Source organism: Poecile atricapillus, chromosome Z, assembly GCF_030490865.1.
Source record: "Poecile atricapillus isolate bPoeAtr1 chromosome Z, bPoeAtr1.hap1, whole genome shotgun sequence".
NCBI lineage: Eukaryota > Metazoa > Chordata > Aves > Passeriformes > Paridae > Poecile > Poecile atricapillus.
The window spans coordinates 128,944,717-128,962,808 of record NC_081289.1 but is presented as its reverse complement, the minus strand read 5'-3'; the positions used below and the strand labels follow the sequence as shown (position 1 = coordinate 128,962,808).

The 18,092-nt window shown below is 41.0% G+C and overlaps 1 protein-coding gene across 1 annotated transcript in view; it reads right to left on the bottom strand.

The window, feature by feature from the left end:
• Nucleotides 1-10,359: 10,359 nt before the first annotated feature.
• Nucleotides 10,360-18,092, bottom strand: part of LOC131573819 (chondroitin sulfate proteoglycan 4-like) — a 36,883-nt gene continuing 29,150 nt past the window's right edge. Inside the window, exons 9-10 of the mRNA XM_058828094.1 lie at nucleotides 16,456-16,639; nucleotides 10,360-15,981 (exon numbers count right to left, since the gene is read on the bottom strand). Of these exons, the coding sequence (XP_058684077.1) occupies nucleotides 13,931-15,981; nucleotides 16,456-16,639 (2,235 nt within the window). The 3' untranslated portion in view covers nucleotides 10,360-13,930. The remainder of the gene's footprint in view (nucleotides 15,982-16,455; nucleotides 16,640-18,092) is intronic.

Sequence of the window (18,092 nt, the reverse complement as noted above, 5' to 3'; positions counted from 1 at the left end):
TTTCACCCTAACAATTTAGCTATTATAATTCAAAATAGTAGTGTTGAAAGACAAATAAGCAAATGAGCTTTTTATAAATAAATCATCTTGGGCTTATTTGTATTTTTCATCATTTAATATCATTTAACACAAACATTTATTTCCTGATTAAGATGCTCAGGACACCCACCATGTGGGGCTCTGAGCAGCTGGGCCTAGTGAAAGGTGTCCCAGCCCATGGCAGGGGAAGTGGAACCAGGAAACTTTAAGGCTGTTTCTAGCCTATGTATTTCTATGATTAGAAATACAGCAATACCAAAAAACTTGGCATCAGTGTGTTTTACAGCATTTTTGTCTGAGAAAAATCAAAGCAAAAAACCCACAACCCCAAACAAAAACTTTACACAGTTTAACAGTCTAAAAAAGTTCAATAAGGAAATATTACTCATCCTGCATACCCAGAGGTTCTGGCCTTTTTATCAATTACTTTGGTAATTTCCACTGATATGGAAACCTGTTCTTTGCATGCCTGTTCAGACTACTGTCCTTATTTCATTAAGGACACTAAACTACAGCTAGGTGTTATAGAATATAAAAGCCTTTTAGGAATTTAAAAACAGAGTCCAAAGCATCTTTTCTTCATTTTTTCCAAGAATGTGACCTGTATACACAGTGTGAAAATTCAGGACATGTCAAAAACATGTCAAGTATTTTTCTTCAGTACCACAGACACTTCCTTGCCCTGCTCATTGAGGTAGATGGGTTCATTTTCATGCTATTGTCATTTCCTTATGAAAAGGAATAGTGATTTATTCTGTTCCAGCATGGGGAATGACCCACAGGTCTCTGCATGGGCCAGTAGGAGACCTGCTGGGCTCAGAGAGCAGAGCACTGTGAGGACTGCCTTTGCTGGGCTTTGCACAGGCTGCAAACCCAGCTGCAGCCAGTTACTTAACTCTTCCAAAAAAGAGTATTAGTTAACAAAAGCCTAAGGAAGTACAGGGCAACCTTTCCAGCTTTGGCCTTTTCTTCCAAGCCTTTACCTTCCTTCCCAAACCAAAACTTCACTAGTCTTTGAGAAGAACATCTGCTATGACAGAGACTGAGTGCACTGGGGCCAACATTTAAATTTAAGGTGGCTTTGACTAGACTCCAAAATGCCTGGCAGAATACTTACACCACAGACTGATTTAAAGAGGTAAAGATCATACCATGGCTCTGTTATTTTAGGAGAACCTTCAACATCAGCCTATTTGTCAGAGCAAAGTGAAATAATCAAGACCCAAATGATCATACCACCACTGAGGAAGTCCACGTGTTCAGGCAGGCAGAAACTACCCTCACCAGACTCAGAAACTGGAGATTATTGGGATGGGAGAAAGTAGAGGAAAAGTGGAAAATGGAAAGTGGAAAGCAAAGAAGGGTGGAAGGTGGGAAGATTCATGTGCTGTGCCCATGAGGATGCACTCAGGCATCACCATAGGCCAGCCATTTATTTCTCCCTTCCTCAAGGACATGAGGTGAGTAGACTGCTTGGCTGCTGGTATCTGTTTTTACTTCATTATTTCAGCATGGAACTTCAACTTGACAACACTTTACTCTGTCCTTGAGCTCATACTTTTTCAGACTTTAAGCCTGGTTAAGCATGTGCATGTCTTTGGATCTTCATATTTAAGAAAGGCTTAATCTGAAGATTCAATTTGAAGACTTCCAAATAAACAACAGTACAATGATGTTCCCACGTATGTTTTTGCAATGCTTAAGCTGTGCACCAGAAATGTTTTCTGTTCACTTTGCTTTTTTTTTGTTACCTTGGTTACTTGTTAACCTACCACAAGCCATCATCAAGGCAGATCTTGGCCATTTTCTTGTAAAGCAAAACATTTGTGACTTATTAATCTTCTCACAAGAGGGAGAAATTTGATTTCCTCAAATATCTCTTCTCACTATAACACTCTGTTTTAGGCTCCTTTCCTACTTCAACTACCTTTTCAAACATAGACATCAGCATCAAAAATCTGTTCATTTTGCTCCCATCAATGCTGCATGGAGATAATACTCCTTTCTTAAGCTACTAGAGCCAAGGATTATCCTCTTTGATCTAAAATACTGGGCTGTAGATCAGGTTAAACTGATCAGGTTTTCTACTGTCATCTGCATTCATGTGCAGTCCTTGTTCAGTGTCACTGATTTCTAGGAAGAGGAAAAACTCCATTTTGTCCTTTTCCTCAGACATGGTTATGTGTGAATGCAGTTGGAAGTCTTCCCAAAGTCCACTCTCCTCTTGCAACTGAAGAACAGAAAAGAAAAAATGGACTTAGAAGGGGGAGAAAAAACAAAAACAAAATAACTAAGAGTACCACAGGAAGAAGAAAGGGAAGGAGCAGTGTGTAGCAGTATGTTAATAACATCTATCTTTGACAATCACAGAAAGGTCTTAAAATATTTCCTCACTCTTCAATTACCTAGAAAAATACCATGTTACCAGGTTCCTTCTGTGTAGCTGTTTTACATTTCAGTCTTTCAATATATGATGCACTGTAAAAGTCATTGAACTCTGAATTGTATTTCTTGTCTTCTAGCTTGTTTTTCCATAGGAACCCCTGTACAACCATGCCACCTGCCTGTCTGCCTCCCAGCTCCAGCTTCAGCACAACATCCAACTTCAGCCAAGATTGAGAGAGGTGCCACATTCTCAAAGATGCTAAGTTATTACAAGTTCATTGGAAAATTAGCAGGCTAAAAGAGGAACAAAGCCAAATTTAGTGTCTCATGGTGAGTTAAAGACAGATCCAACTCAATGTCTCTTTTTGAACAGGCAGCAGCCATCTGGCCAGTGTGTAGGCACATTTTGGCTGGTTTGTCAAGACACAGAATCACAAAATCACATAATTATTAAGTGTGGAAAAAATCTCCAAGTGCACCTTTGACTGATCACACCTTGGCAACTAGACAGTGGTACTAAGTGCTGCGTCCAGCCATTTGTTGAACACATCCAAGGACATTGATTCCACCACTTTCCTGGACAGCCCATTCCAATGTTTAACAAACATACCCATGAAGATATTTTCCCTGATGTTCAACCTGAAACTCCTTTGTCACAGATTGAGGTTAACCTCTCATCCTGTCACAGGTTGTCTTGGAGAAGAGGCCAACCCCACCTGGCCACACTCTCCTTTCAGGCAGTTGTGGAGAGTGATAAGGTCACCCCTGAGCCTCCTTTTCTCCAGGCTAAACACCCCCAGCTCCCTCAGCTGCTCCTCACAGCACTTGTGCTCCAGACCCTGCCCCAGCTCCCCTGCCCTTCTCTGGACTCACTCCAGCCCCTCAGTGTCTTTCCTGCACTCAGGGCCCAGAACTGGACACAGCACTCGAGGTGTGGCCTCACCAGTGCCCAGGACAGGGGGACAATCCCTGCCCTGCTCCTGCTGGCCACACTATTGCTGAGCCAGGCCAGGATGCCATTGGCCTTCTTGGCCACCTGGGCACAGCCTGGCTCATGTTCAGCTGCTGCCACCAGCACCCCCAGCTCCTTTCCAGCCACTCTGCCCCAGCCTGTGGAGCTGCCTGGGCTTGTTGTGACCCAAGGGCAGGAGCCAGCACTGGGCCTTGTTGAACCTCACACCATTGGCCTCAGCCCATGATCCAGCCTGTCCTGACTCCCCTACACATGTAGCTCTGAATCAGCTACAGGAAACGCTGAATTTTTCTGTGTAAGACTGGGGGGAAGGAGCTGAAGGCGAACCTGAGGAAGGGCAGAACCAGGGCCTAAATTTGTCTTGCTTCTCCTTATCTTCCACCAATTAATATTAAAAAAATGACCGCCTTGTTATTAAGAACAAGGAAAGAAAAATCACTGGTATTAAATTTTGGACTCAGTACAAGATCATCAGTGGCTTTAGCTAGCTATTTCACTATAATGAGTACCAGCACAGACAAGACACTGGGAAATTCCATTAAATCCAGAAAACTCAATGAAGAGATAACACCATTACACAAACACACCTGCTATGCCAACTTTTCCCAATGCATTGTCATCACCTCACACCATCCTTAATATATGTAAGAGATCACTGTGAAGAATTAAATATTTAAGCTGATTAAATTTTATATCAGCCTCAAATAAAAAAGGCATTTTTATTTACACTTGATATGGGGCCTTCCTTTGTTCCAATATTTCCCCATACCTATTTGCAGCTTAGACATGTGTAGCTCTTTGTATTGCCTTCAGATAACAAGTACAGAATCAGGTTTTGAAATGCATTGGCCTAAGAAACCTGATACAATGTCACAAGGGATTCCGCACCCTTATGTTATTATTCCCATACTCAAAAGGCAGCATTTAATAAAAGTTCATACTGCACTAAGTTTGGGCAGTGTTCTCTGAGGGCTCCTGCATCTTTAAAAGCAAGGCAAAATCACCTCTTGCAAAGTGGTTCCAAAACAGCAGGGGTGAGTGAACAAAACAGCAGTAAGTGTGATTTTGTGTTGTACTCATCTGAGAAAGAGACTCTACCATGGTGAAATCACATCTGCTGCCAGCTGGGGCCATTGACTGGATGTTAGAAAAAACAGTAGAAGATGGAGCAGCAATTGGAAATCTGTCAAGATGAAGAAGACAGTTGAGCATATCCCATCAAAACTTGAAAACCAAGTAAGCATTGTTGCGAAAGCAATGGGAAAATATCTGTTGGGTAACTGCTGTGTGGCAGTAAAATGTAAAAAATTTGCTCTGCCTGGGGCTGCAGGAAAGTGTGATGATATGATTTATGTGAGAAATGGAAATAACAACAAAAAAGAAGTGGTAAAACAACTGGAAAAGAAAAACCCTTGGTATTAGCATCTACAGGTGGTTGTCTGGAGAAAATCTGTGCAATGCCTTTGTTGCAGAATACCTGAATACTTAGACAAAAACATGCTGGGAGTTAGTGGCTTTACATTAAAAAAAAAAAAATTACAAGTAAGACCAGCAATATCTTGTGTTATACACAGAGCATCAGATATCTGAAAAAAAGTTTTCATAGCAGCTACTGATACAGGCCTGGAGCTGCCTGTGCCAAGCAAAAGGAACAAGGTCTGTGTCATGAAAGAGGTGCTGGCTCCCAGCTGTGGGCTGCAGGACAGGGCCAGTCTCCATTCACCATGGACTGCCAGCCCTCACCAGTCAGTGACTCAGGTAACAGCTAAGCCAGCTCAACAGTTCTTCCTAGAAGGCCCTGGAGGACCACACCCCGTATTTTCCCTTGCTTTTTGCACATAGTAATGGAAAAAGAAGAACACTCACCTGTCTTACTGAAGTCTTGACCTTAGTTCTCTGGAGAGCACCATATGTGTTTTAGTGTCCTCTTGCTCCTTCAGTATTTTTGCAAAGAACCTGTACGGCTCACAGGTTTGGACCCTCTTCTGGGAGTGGAAGGGGACATTTTCTCAGTCAGAGACAGAAGGTTTAAATCTGGATTTCCCCACTATTACATGAATGCCCCAATCACCACCCTTACCTAAGTACACCAAGACTTTCCCAGAGTATATGGGGTTTGCAAACCTAGTAGCCAGATGTAGGCTAGAGTTGGATCACTTGAGACCATGAACTGCCAGTCTGGGCTCTCTACTCCATCACTCAGCAGAGTGTAAATCCAAGGTAAGCCCAAAGAAAGGCCACTCTGATTTCAAGCACTCCAGTAAAACCAGGCACTGTCAGGGCTCCTACAGGAGTGTTGAAGGTTTGGTCAATGCTGGTGTATATCATCAATATGCAGGTATGGTGACTCCAAGTCCCTGTTGTTCTTTAACCTCAGAGTGAAAGAATTCACTTGATCTTCCTTTTAATCAGTGGCTATGACCAACCCATGAGATTTCACAGGCTAAGCAACACCCTAGTGCCAACAGTGCTTGCTCCCATTACACCCCAGTGTAAGCCACCTTGAGTCAGGTTTGAAGGAGCAAATTGACACAGAGAAGTCCCTTCCAACCAGAGAGGCTACAGATTTACTGTGCAATGTTTCCAGCATCCATTTAATTTTCAAAGAATGTAGGAGTCCTCTCTGTCTGCCCTAAAAGCAAGAGAGGCCATGCCATTTCCTGTGTCTGTGGAATCTTCAAAGGCAGTTTGCAGAAACTTTGAGTCAGGCATCTCCCTCTCTCCGTATCACATGCTTGCACGGAAGCTATTAGTCACTTGTGTCATGTATTCTAGCATGGGTCAAAAAGCTGTGCTCAGTGAAATACTTTGTAAATATAAATATCTCCAAACAGGAAAACAACAATTTCCATGCCTCTATGGAAATTTCAAACAAGAAAATAAAACACCTTTTTGAGATACTTGCTGGATCCATCTTTGGTATTACTTAAGCACATGCTGTCAGTATAACCAGTTGGATGATCTACCCACACAGCATCCAAACACATTTCCAGTTACATCTGCTCTGCACTGCCTAAAGAAAGGCACTCAATCTCAGTGGACTCTGCATTGACCTTACAAACAACTGGCTTTATCATTTTTGTTTTATTTTGTTTGTTATATCAATAGTTAAGAAATAAACAGGTTCATGTCTTGCATACTAGAAAAGAGTGAAGACAAAATAAATTTTGCTATTTATTCCAAATTATTCTACAGTTATCCGTGTGTAGCAGGTTGGTGTTTTTTCCAAAGCAGTAAAATTTAGACAAGTTGCCAATAGCAGCCATGCTATTCCTTGAAATACATTTATCAGCTCCAAGAGGTTTGGAGCTACAAAGACCTACAAACATTTGAAGAACTAGGAATTTTCTGTTCCAAATTCTATGCACATGAACATATTTTAATTGAACTTTCCAATAAAATAAACACTGGTGACTTCTGGCCAATGAGCAATTAAACCACATAACAGGTCCTTAACAGAGACAAGTGAATTCCTAGGCATTCAGACTTGTTAAAGAAAAATTACAGCACCCACAATGGAGAATGACTTAAACTATCACTGAAGTAATGGGCAAAATGGCATTCAATATGCACATCCATCATATACAGACTGTAGGTCTAGTGCCTGGGAGTAGATGCACTATTTACAATTATTCCAGAATCTGACAGAGGATCTGATTTATATATGTGCTTATATATTATTCTTCTGTGTTTCTTAAAAAAGGTTTTTCTGGCTTTTGTTTTTTTATAAGGAAGTTAAAACCAAAGCAGAACATGTGCTTATGTGTTTCTCAGTTTCCCTCTGCTCACAGCTGCCAGCCTGAGACCTCCAGCAGGGTGGCAGCAGGGCACCTGTGAAACTAGATCAGGGCTTCGCTGCCTGGAAGCCCCTAAGAGCAACTCCTTCTGCCACTCCACTGAGGATGCAGGAGAGGACCTCTCTCTGAAAGCAGGAGGAGTGCAGAGAGGCCGGGCAGCAAAGACTCTCACCCTCTGTCTGTGCAGCAGCCTAGTGGGACATGAAATAGGCTGCTAAATGTCCAAGGTCTGCCAAGCACAGCACAGGCTGAGCTTGGCTTTGAGGGAACAAGCTTCTGCTTTCTGAGCTGATCCATGAACCCACCATTTTACAACCTTTCAGGCTTTCTGGGGAACCAATGAAATGGAAATGGGTTTTAAGCGCCTTTAAGTTTAAATTGTGGGTTCAGATTAGAATAGGCCATGACAGAAGATCAGTGGTGACCAACCATTACCTTTCTCCTTGCTCTTGAATGGCATGCACAGAAGTACTTGGTCCCATGCTCACAACCAAGGGAGATGTCCCAGAAACCCAGAAATCTAAACCATAGAAAAAACTAAATGAACCTAAGTGCTGCAACCAGGAACAAGGTGATTTCGGGAAGGAAAATGGGCACTCATTGATGATTATTTTGCAGCATTCCTAGAAGCGTATAGGACTTTAAATGGCTAATACAGATTCAGCGAGACAATCAATGTCTCATTCAGACAGTCAATGAAGAAGGCAGTTGTTCTAGTTGATTCATCCCACTTCTGCTTACTTCTACACCGGATCTAATCTTATCCTAGTGGTACTTTTCAACAGTATTTTGTGTAGTCATGTGCAAATGAGATCAGCTCTCCAGACACATTAATTTCTTTCAAGGATTAAGCTCAGGTCCATTTTTGTCTGTGTAGTTATCTCAGTGCTCAAAATCAAGACCTCTGTTGCCTTACTTACAAATACCTTTCAGTATCTGCAGATTGCTAGATTTACCATTAATTGCTTCCAATTAATACAGTTATCAAACTGCGAAGCAAGTTCATACTGTTCCTTTCTACGTTTTGACCAAGACACTAGGGTCACTACAATTCTATTTTTAAGGTAAAATTCATGCCAACAGACCTAACATCTGAATAACACCCTAGGCAACTTAACTCAGCCAGTCTGGGTGGTGGTTATATAAAGGACTTCAGTGATCTGATCTGATAAACTTCCCAACTGAACTTTTGAAAGAATCTTCTTAACTCAAAATTCAAAATGTTCATGCCATAGACAATTTATTTCGAATACAAATAATAACTCTTACCAGCTGCAGAGGGAAACAAAAGAAAAGGTGAACTGAGCTTCTGGGTCTTGACACCTTTCTCTCAGCAGGACTCTCCTTCTAGGAGCAAAACTCACACTTTTCCTAGGCAGTGTGGCAGATCATAGCCTGCTTGTCTAGGACACAGTCCAGCACATCACCTTTGCCCTTCAAACAAACCCATGGATCTGCTTCCAAAAGACCTTCCCATTTTTAGAAACTCCATCTAATCCCAGAAAGCTTGCCTCTGTAATCCTCCTATCTCCCCCTGCCTCTCTAACCAACCCCTTCCTCAGCATTCACTGCCAGCAAAAGAGCTTCCCAGGGGCTTTGCATGTCTCAAAGCAACTTCCTACCTCTCCCTAACAGATGCAATTTCATTGATATGTACTTGAATATGACATGCAAGCTCTTGATTACTCGTTTTTTATTCTCTTTAGAAGTTCCTCACCAACGTGCTTTCATGCACCGTATCTTCTACCTATTCAAGATAAAGTGTATGATCCGGAGCAAATCACCGTGATCAGTCACATGTTTTACATTGCATAAATTTATTCTGATCTATTGCCTGTGTTCTTGCAAGGAGTTCTGACTCTCCCATCCCAATGCTCAATCTGTTCCTCCTTTGTTTTTCCCCAACAAATTTATGTAAACTAATGCCCCTCTCACTGTGAAGCCATGCAAATGTTTTGCAGCTTAAACCTCAGTCTGCAAATAACTTCATGTCTAGCAGTGCCTACCAGCATGTATAAAGCATTCCCACAGAAATAACCAAGCAGCAAGACTGGGAATGAGGAAATGATCACGTAAAGCAAGCATTTCACCATGCAGAATCTCCCTACAAACAGATGTGAAAATATAGATTTCACCAGCAATGAAAGAACATTTTGTTCTGGGACTGCATTTGGGATATGCAAGCTCTGGCAGGAATTATTTAGCTTGAAATGAGTGAAGATAAATTAATACAGTTTCCATTGAATATGCCAGGACAATTATTTTCAGCCTGTTTAAAAATATTCACAGAATGTACTTCAACATAGCATCACAAGGACTGACTTGAAAAAAGTCGTGCAAAACAGATTGGAGGGCACATAAGTAGACCCTCTGCTGAATCTGGAATTGTAGAAGGTAGCAAAGGCTACTGCAGTAAAACTTGCAGCTTGTCCTCACCCATATTTTAATAAAAGGAAAATGTAAAGAGTTTATGACTATTTCTGAACTATTTTCTCTTCTTTACAAACTAGTATTTTCTGAGGTGTAGGAGGGGGACACAACTCACTACTGCTGATAGATTTCTGTGCACAGGGCACTGATTCATAGCGTACCGGAAGCTGCTCCCCAGGGTAACCAGCATTTCTGATGTCTCAAGAGGAAGTTCCTTACCTCAGTTTACAGGAACGACCACAAACCAGCTAAGTTCTGATTTAGAAAAAAATATTTGGTTGAACAGTGCATTTGGTGTGAGGATGGAGTGAGGAGGTACTTTTGATCAAGATGAAAATCTAAGAAGAAACAGCACTAATGTATTAACATTAATGTATTTAAGAACTTGATATTTTAAAATCAGGTGCAGTTAAATAACAGAAAATCCTTCTGAAATAAACCCAATGCAGTCCTGTTTGAGCAAGTTCAAATCAATACATTTATTTTGATGTTACATTCCTACAAGTGCTGGACACGGCCAGGTTAGGTGCACAATGAGATGTCCCTCCTTTTCCAGCCACACACACTAAGCTGCACTGGGCACAGCACAGCAGCCACTCCAGCGTATGTGCAATTTAAAAAATACAACACTGGAAAACTCTGAAAAATGCTGTTACTGGCAGTGGGATTCTCTTGTGTCTATGCACTTCACAGATCTTTAAAGAAAGCACAAAAACATTAAGTGCATGGATTATAAACAAAAAGTTTATTGATTTTTTATGTTTTCAAGGCACTTTCATATTACAGATTAGAACTCCATTTGGTATAAAGGGGAATCCTTCAGAAACCTCATCTTCACTACTTAAAACGCACAACTTCAAGGCCAAGGAAAACAACCAAAATATTCAAGCCAGATTCTGACCATAAAATATGTGCATTCCTAGAATCTCAAAAGAATCCATAAGCACAAAATGGGGTGGGTTTTTTTGCATTTTCTAATTTAAGTGTAATTTAGGAAACCCAGTATGAGATTCATTCTAGCTAGTTTTTATTATCTCAAATCTGGACTAACTAAGCCAGAGCAGACTGATCTCAGCTATATTAAATATCTATGTATGAACAAGATAAACCATCCTCTGCCAAAGGCTATTCTGTACTGCCCAAAGGGAAAGTTTAACATAATCAGAGTCTTTAATTTTGAGGGTTTTTTTCCTAGGGATTCAGGGTGGGATTTTAAAGCTAAATTCATATATAGTTATCAGTTACAATATTACTGCTGCATTTTGCATTAAACCGAGTAATCACTGATCAACAATAAACTTACATTCATGTAAAGTTTTCATCAAAACATTCCATAATATAGAAGGTACTCTGGCACAGCTGTCTCACAGCAGCAAAAACTGAGGAAGAAAACTGAATGCTGGCACACTTCCCTGATTAATTAGGTCTTAGGGCTGATTTTAACTATAAAAACAAAAACAAAATTGAAAAAAACCCCCAACCCACAATGCTTTAAAAATTGAGCAGAATGCACAAGATACAATCCCATAATGGCTAGTCTACTTGAAATGAACATCTATTGTCAACCAAAACCACTCTGGAAACAGCAAGATTTTAGCATAAGTCCCTTATGCTAATGCCAAAAGAACCAGCACAAATTCTACCAACTTTTTCAATGTTCTTATTTAGTAATTTTTTCTTCCTAGCACATAAATGCTCAAACTCCAGAACGGCCATTCAATTGTACAGTTATAATTGCACTGCAGTTTTTTTTACTATTATGTCATGATCTCATTTTCTACATCACCAGCACTACATTAGCCCTATGTTCCATCTCCACCGCACACTGAACACTACAAATTCAGGCAACCTGTCTTTACACCAATACACTCAGCAAAATCTCACAAAGAACACGTTTCATTTCTGTATATTTGTTCACCCTGTCATAAGCTGACAGTGTGGATTTTGTCACCAGACTCCAGGAGTCGTTTCAGCAGTGCACTATTTTTGGTATCAAACTGTAGGCACACTGCTTGGTAGGATTTGGAGCATGAGGTGTCTTGCTGTTGACAAGAAGGTCTCAGAACTAGAAAAATGCGAGGCAGGCTTCTTCATGTGTCAGGAAAGTGCTGAGATTAAAATTCTTTACTCCTCCTTAGAGAGTGGGCTGGAGACGGTGTAAAGGGATCAGGCTGCTGCTACTGTCTAGAAGGCATTGGAGGCAGGCTGCAGCTGACAGCTGGGATCTGGAGGAAGCTGGTGTCTGTTTGGTGTTGGTAGAAAGGGTCCCAGGAAATGGCACGAGACATACAGCTTCCACGAAGAGTGAAGGGCTGTGGCGAATGCCAACACCAGCTCTCAGGCTGAGAGTCACTCAGAACAGACCCAGAGACCTCCTTTGGGAAAGCAGAAAAGGTCCCACCACACAGCTCTACAGTGATCCACCCGAGACACCTGAACACCCAGAGCACTTTATGCTGATCACATACTTGAACTCACACGCTGGCATCAGGGAAAAGGTTCACCTCTTCAGTTTCTAGTGCTCTAGTAAGTTGACCCTCTGAAGATGTGGCTTGTATATTTTCCACTGATGTGGACTACTCTTCTTAAAGTGGGCTCTCAAAAATGCACTACAATCATGTCTGCCCATAGCAGAGGTGGAAAAGATGAGGACTACCTCCACTGCTCCTGTGTTCAGCTCCCAAAATACAGCAGCAAGCACAGTTTACATCTGGCCCTCCTTGTGGGTGAAAAATTCCCATAACTGCAATCTATAAATGACAGAAATACACTTAATCATCAACAATTTAAAAAAATCATCCAAAACAAAGTAGTGTTAAATGAATAACACCAAGGATCTTGAGGTCAGTAAATTCATTCTATAAAATAGCAGTACCTAAATAAAATTAGGCCTAAATAAAAATGGCATTCTAGTGTCTACTGAGAGGGTGCAGTGCTCAGATTGCTGAGAACAGTGTTTTTACAAAGAGGCTGGATGAAAGGAGTAGCAATTTAAAGGTGAAAAGTAGATGAGAAGTTCACTGTCAATAAGAGACTGGTTATGATCACAGTGCCATTTCCTTGAAGTCAGTTCATTCTTTGCAGTCAACAGGAATTTTATTATTTGTTCTCAGTGGAAATAAAATTGTGCCTTAACTGGAGACTGCACATCATTACTGATCTTGCATTTCCAAAAGAGTAAAATATTCCCTTTGCACAGAAATTATTGCACATTTTATCACCAGAGCAAAGGAGTATGTAGTACTTCACAGTAGTGCAGAAGACATATTTTTTCAGTGTTCTGGAAGATGAAGGGTAAACTGTGAATCTCCAGAAGAGGCTAAATACTACATTTGCAGGATTGCTTCTCTAAGTAGCTCCAGGACACATAACAGTATGCAGCACAGGACTTGATTCTACTGCCATCTGCTTGAGTACATAGGCTCCAGAGAAAATTTTGCTTGCTTCACTGAAAGCAGAATTCACCCCTTTTCAGGAGCTGGAAATTTTATGCACATCTGGACATAATCTAAGCCTAAAGGTAATTAAGCAAACAGGCTGACTTGACAGATACTCAGTTTTTATCATGTGGAGTAGAGGTAAAGGATGGATTTTACCAGTTTTCAGACACTAAAGGCAAGAGTCCAGTATCAAATAAGGAAAAAAGAAACCAAAAGAACAAACAACATCTCACAGTATAGCACCCTTATTCAGAACTCTTATTCACAGCTGTATTGTTGTTGTTGAATTAAATTCTGGATATCCAGTCTGGACACCTATCAAAATATTCACAGTTTCGTTTCTTTAATATTGGCCTCTGAACAGCCTTCAGGTCAAAATTACATTATTGAAATTAGCACCATGGAAAAATTACTTATTGAAACAATTTGAAGTTCTTCAAAGAGAAGTAGTGATTCAGAAGGAATAGAAGACTTTTATAGCAAAATTAGGTTTTTTCTTTAAAAAAATGCAACAATTCTATTAAAAGTATATAATCTATGACAGAACATTCTATTTTACCTGTCATGGGAAATAAAAAATACTGCATACATGGGGTGCACTCAAAATCCATGAGCCCAAATTCCCAACTGAATTAAGTGAGAATTTTGCTGACATACCAACTGCAAATCTTCTACTACAGCCACTGTAATCAGTAGGATTATTATTACTATTATTATTATTATTTCACAGGTATTTAGATTTCATCTAACACACAGTGTATCATTTGAACTATAATAAATGAGTGTAATACAGAACAAATTACATGTCAACAATATATATTCACTTTTCCATACTACATCAATTAGCATCACCAAAATTGGTGTAGCTATACCCAGTACTGATTGTGCTTCAAAGTTGGGTTTGTTTTTCGACAATATTGGATCATTTCAGGATCAAGATTTAAAAAGCTGTTTTTCAGATTCCTTTCTGTAGTTGGAGAAACCACTGTAGGAAGCAGCTGCTCATGTTTCACTGCCATGAATGTTGAGGCTGTACTTCTCTCAGCCCCCTTCAGGAGAGGAGTCACTGTGACAGTGGGCACAGTCAAGCTCCGTTCCAGACATTGATCTGCACTACTCAGGATTGCATCTGTTTGACTTTTGACTAAAGGTTTTGTCTTCTCTTTCTTCTGACACATTAACAAAATGCACACAGAAGTAACAGCAACAATGAGTAGCACAGACACCAGGACCAGGGAGATAATGATGTACCAAGGGTTGTTTTCACCTGCCTGCACTCTGGGACTCCCAGCATTAACCTGGTTTGTAGTCTTCAACTCCACAGATACACTTGTTCCCACTGCCTGATTTAGCAGTGGACCTTCCTCATGCAAGTTTCCCCAGTGATTCTGCCCATGCCACATAGTTGGTTCAGTCTTCTGCGGTGCTATTGCAGACTCTTCATACTGTGAGAAGGCTGGTGCCTCATCCTTTGGGGTCGAGTGAGCCTTGAAAGTGGTTATGCTGGTTACAAAAGGCACTTCTGTTGTAAAACCCTGCGCAAGTGGAGGACTGTTTGGCACAATGGAATACTGAAAATAGCCAATAGCAGGCTGCACAGCATCTGCCCTGAGTATAAATGTAAATGAGTCATTCAATAGATCAATGCCCGTCATATTTGTGTCTATGTCCAGAAGCAAAACACCACTATCAATGTCAGCCTGGGTGAACGTCTGGATGTCTTCAAACGTAGCATCATTGACAAACCTTTTCTTTACAATCCTTCCATGAGAGGGGGGCACTACCACTTCAAATCTAGGATTACTGTTTGTCAAATTGGCTAGCTCAGAAGCATCCAGGTCACTGCTTCCAAATTTATAAACTGCTTGATTTGAAATCTGCAGGTCAGATACAATTTGTACTAAAGGCTTTGCTGTGATGTTCAGCACTTGTCCTGTTAGATTGCCTTCTGCAGTAAAAAGCATAAATTCCAGTACTTCATTGGAAGCAGTGAGATTTGTCAGGTGGTAAGAGAGCCTTCCCAAGTACAAATCTGCCTGCTCAAATTTAGTAACCTGCTCATTTCCAATCATGAGGTGCCCATACTTGAGTGGCTGAGTTATTTCATACATAATATTAGTGCTTTTTCCATTTGTGACAGCTGAAAGCTGAACGTCAGTAATAGTGACAGATGTCTGGCCTTGTGGCAGCACAACATTGGTAAGGTTGACTAGGACAAGAGCAATTGGTATGACTTCAAGACTGAACAGTTTGTATAAAGGGCGATGTTTACCATCAGTCACACTGAAATAAAACACCCCAGAAGATGAACTTCCATCCTGGACAAACCAGACTTTACCACTGTCAACATCAGCTTGTGTGAAATCTTTTATAGAGACACTGAGGTTGCTTTTCATTGCTAAGTAACCATTATTGGGGTTACTAACAATGGTGTACTTCAGCTCAGCTGGGGCATTATCTAAGTCTTCAACTTTCAGATTCTCTGGCCCCAGCACTGACATATCTCCCTGCAGGACTTTCAAGTGCAATCTTTTAGTCTTCAGTTCTGGAGATTGATCATTCACTGGGAAAACAGTGATATTAAACATTTCCTCTAAAACTTCGCTATGGGGCTTTGTAGCAGGCTTGCTCTTTAGGTTTAACCAAACAGCAAAAGTGAAATTGTCATTTAGAGATTCAGAATTATCATGTATATATATAATTCCAAATTTGTCAAGTACATACTGGGAGAAGTTAGGCTTTTCTTTGGTAATATTTTGCTCTCCAGCAACAATCATGCCATGTTGGGGTAAAGATAGAACCTGATACCAGACTTCATACTTGGAGCGCTGTACATCAGGTAGCTTAATCAATAGGTTTGAAGCATCTAAATTTGTTTTGTTGATTAATACTCTACCTCCTTCCTGGACTGTGGCACCTGGCAGAAATGAAAAGAGAATATTAGAAACTGAATAGTTTATAGTTGCACTATTTCAGAAACTACATATTAAACACTGATGATGCTCAAAAAATTTTCTCCTTTGTAGTATCCTTATTTCCACATGTCATGGCTAAAAATATGGCCACTACTTTTAAAATACAATCAGATATAAGAGACAAGATCTTTGACTGATGCATTAAGAATAAAGAAATACCAGTATCTCAAAGCTTCTGATAGTGTTTTTCACCTACCATTATAGAAAACTAACTATCTTATACAGCTGTAGGAAGCATCAAACATATGCAGCTACCTCATTTCTAAGGGTGCAGTGAATGCAGCTTTACAAGCTACTACCCTTCAGTATTCTGGTCACAGCTTACTGAAAAGAAAGAAACTTTTTTTTTGTTCATTCTTCAATGGACCTCTAGTAGATCCAAAACAATTTTGAGCCCAAACAACCAAGTATTTTACCTGTATTTGCTAGAAGACGACTATTCTGATCATGCCTGTCAGTTTCATATGAAATGACAACATGGAACATCTGGATATCCAGAGCTGATGGTGGAGAGGAGACTGTAAATGTAAAGAAATCTTCTGCACTCCAGTCAGCTGACTCAGCATGTAAATGTTCATACATGATCACACCTTCATCAACCTATTCCAGGTAAAGAGAAGACGTGTTTAAGAGGAAGGTGATTATAAATAGAGGAGAGTTAAGGACAGCAAAAAATATCTTGAGAACATTGTTCAAAGAGACCTTTGTACCCTAGTCCATGTACAGTGTATATAGAATCATAGAATTGTTTAGGCTGTAGAAGACCTGTAAGATCAAACCCAACTGTTAACACAGGGCTGCCAAGTTCACCACTAAACCATGTCCCAAGTGCCACATCTACATGTCTTTTAAAATGCCCAGGTTGATGATCCAATGACTTTTCTAGGAAGTCTGGTTCAATACTTGGCCATGTTTTGCATGAAGAAAGGTATCCTACTATTCCATTTATACCTCCCCTGGCACAGATTGAGGCCATGTCCTCTCATCCTACTACTAGTTACTTCGGGCAAAGAGGCCAACACCCACCCGGGCACAACCTTCTTTATGGTAGCTGTAAAGAGTGATAAGATCTCTCCTAAGCCTCCTTTTCTCCAGGCTAAACGATTACAACTCTCTCAGCTGCTCCTCACAGCACTTGTGCTCCAGACCCTGCCCCAGCTCCCCTGCCCTTCTCTGGACTCACTCCAGCCCCTCAGTGTCTTTCCTGCACTCAGGGCCCAGAACTGGACACAGCACTCGAGGTGTGGCCTCACCAGTGCCCAGGACAGGGGGACAATCCCTGCCCTGCTCCTGCTGGCCACACTATTGCTGAGCCAGGCCAGGATGCCATTGGCCTTCTTGGCCACCTGGGCACAGCCTGGCTCATGTTCAGCTGCTGCCACCAGCACCCCCAGCTCCTTTCCAGCCACTCTGCCCCAGCCTGTGGAGCTGCCTGGGCTTGTTGGGACCCAAGGGCAGGACTTGGCACTTGGCCCTGTTGAACCTCAAAGCACTGATCTTGGCCCATCAATCCAGCCTGTATGTACACTGAAATTATCCTGCATTTCTCTTAAGAGAAAGATGGATTCTGTGTTGCCAGAAAAACACCTGAAATTAAGTGAAATGTTACTGGGCATGAGTGCTTAGTAAAAGCCTTATAGGAAGAGCAGAAGATACATATAACACTGAGAAACTATCTCAAACTAGCAATGGATATGGTTATCATGAGCTCAGATAGACTGTACTTTTAGTAAATCAGAGTATCATACACCTAGGGGTTTTTTTGTAAGAACGCCATCAGGGCTGGATTACTTGTCTTGAAAAAGCATATGAAAGGCTGAAGGCTGGAGAAGGACTTTGACGCAGTTATTTCCTGCAAATAGCAAAAGATACTTGGTAAGAGACTAAGAAAACCAGAAGAAAGTGTAATGATGACTGTTATTTACTCTCACTTATAAGAAAAATTGGATGGAACTACATAGTGTAAAATTTCTACGTCACAGGAAGACAGGGATTCCTAAAAGACAGGAAACAATCAGGTTTGTCCTATCCCTGCCTGCATGGACCTTGCAGG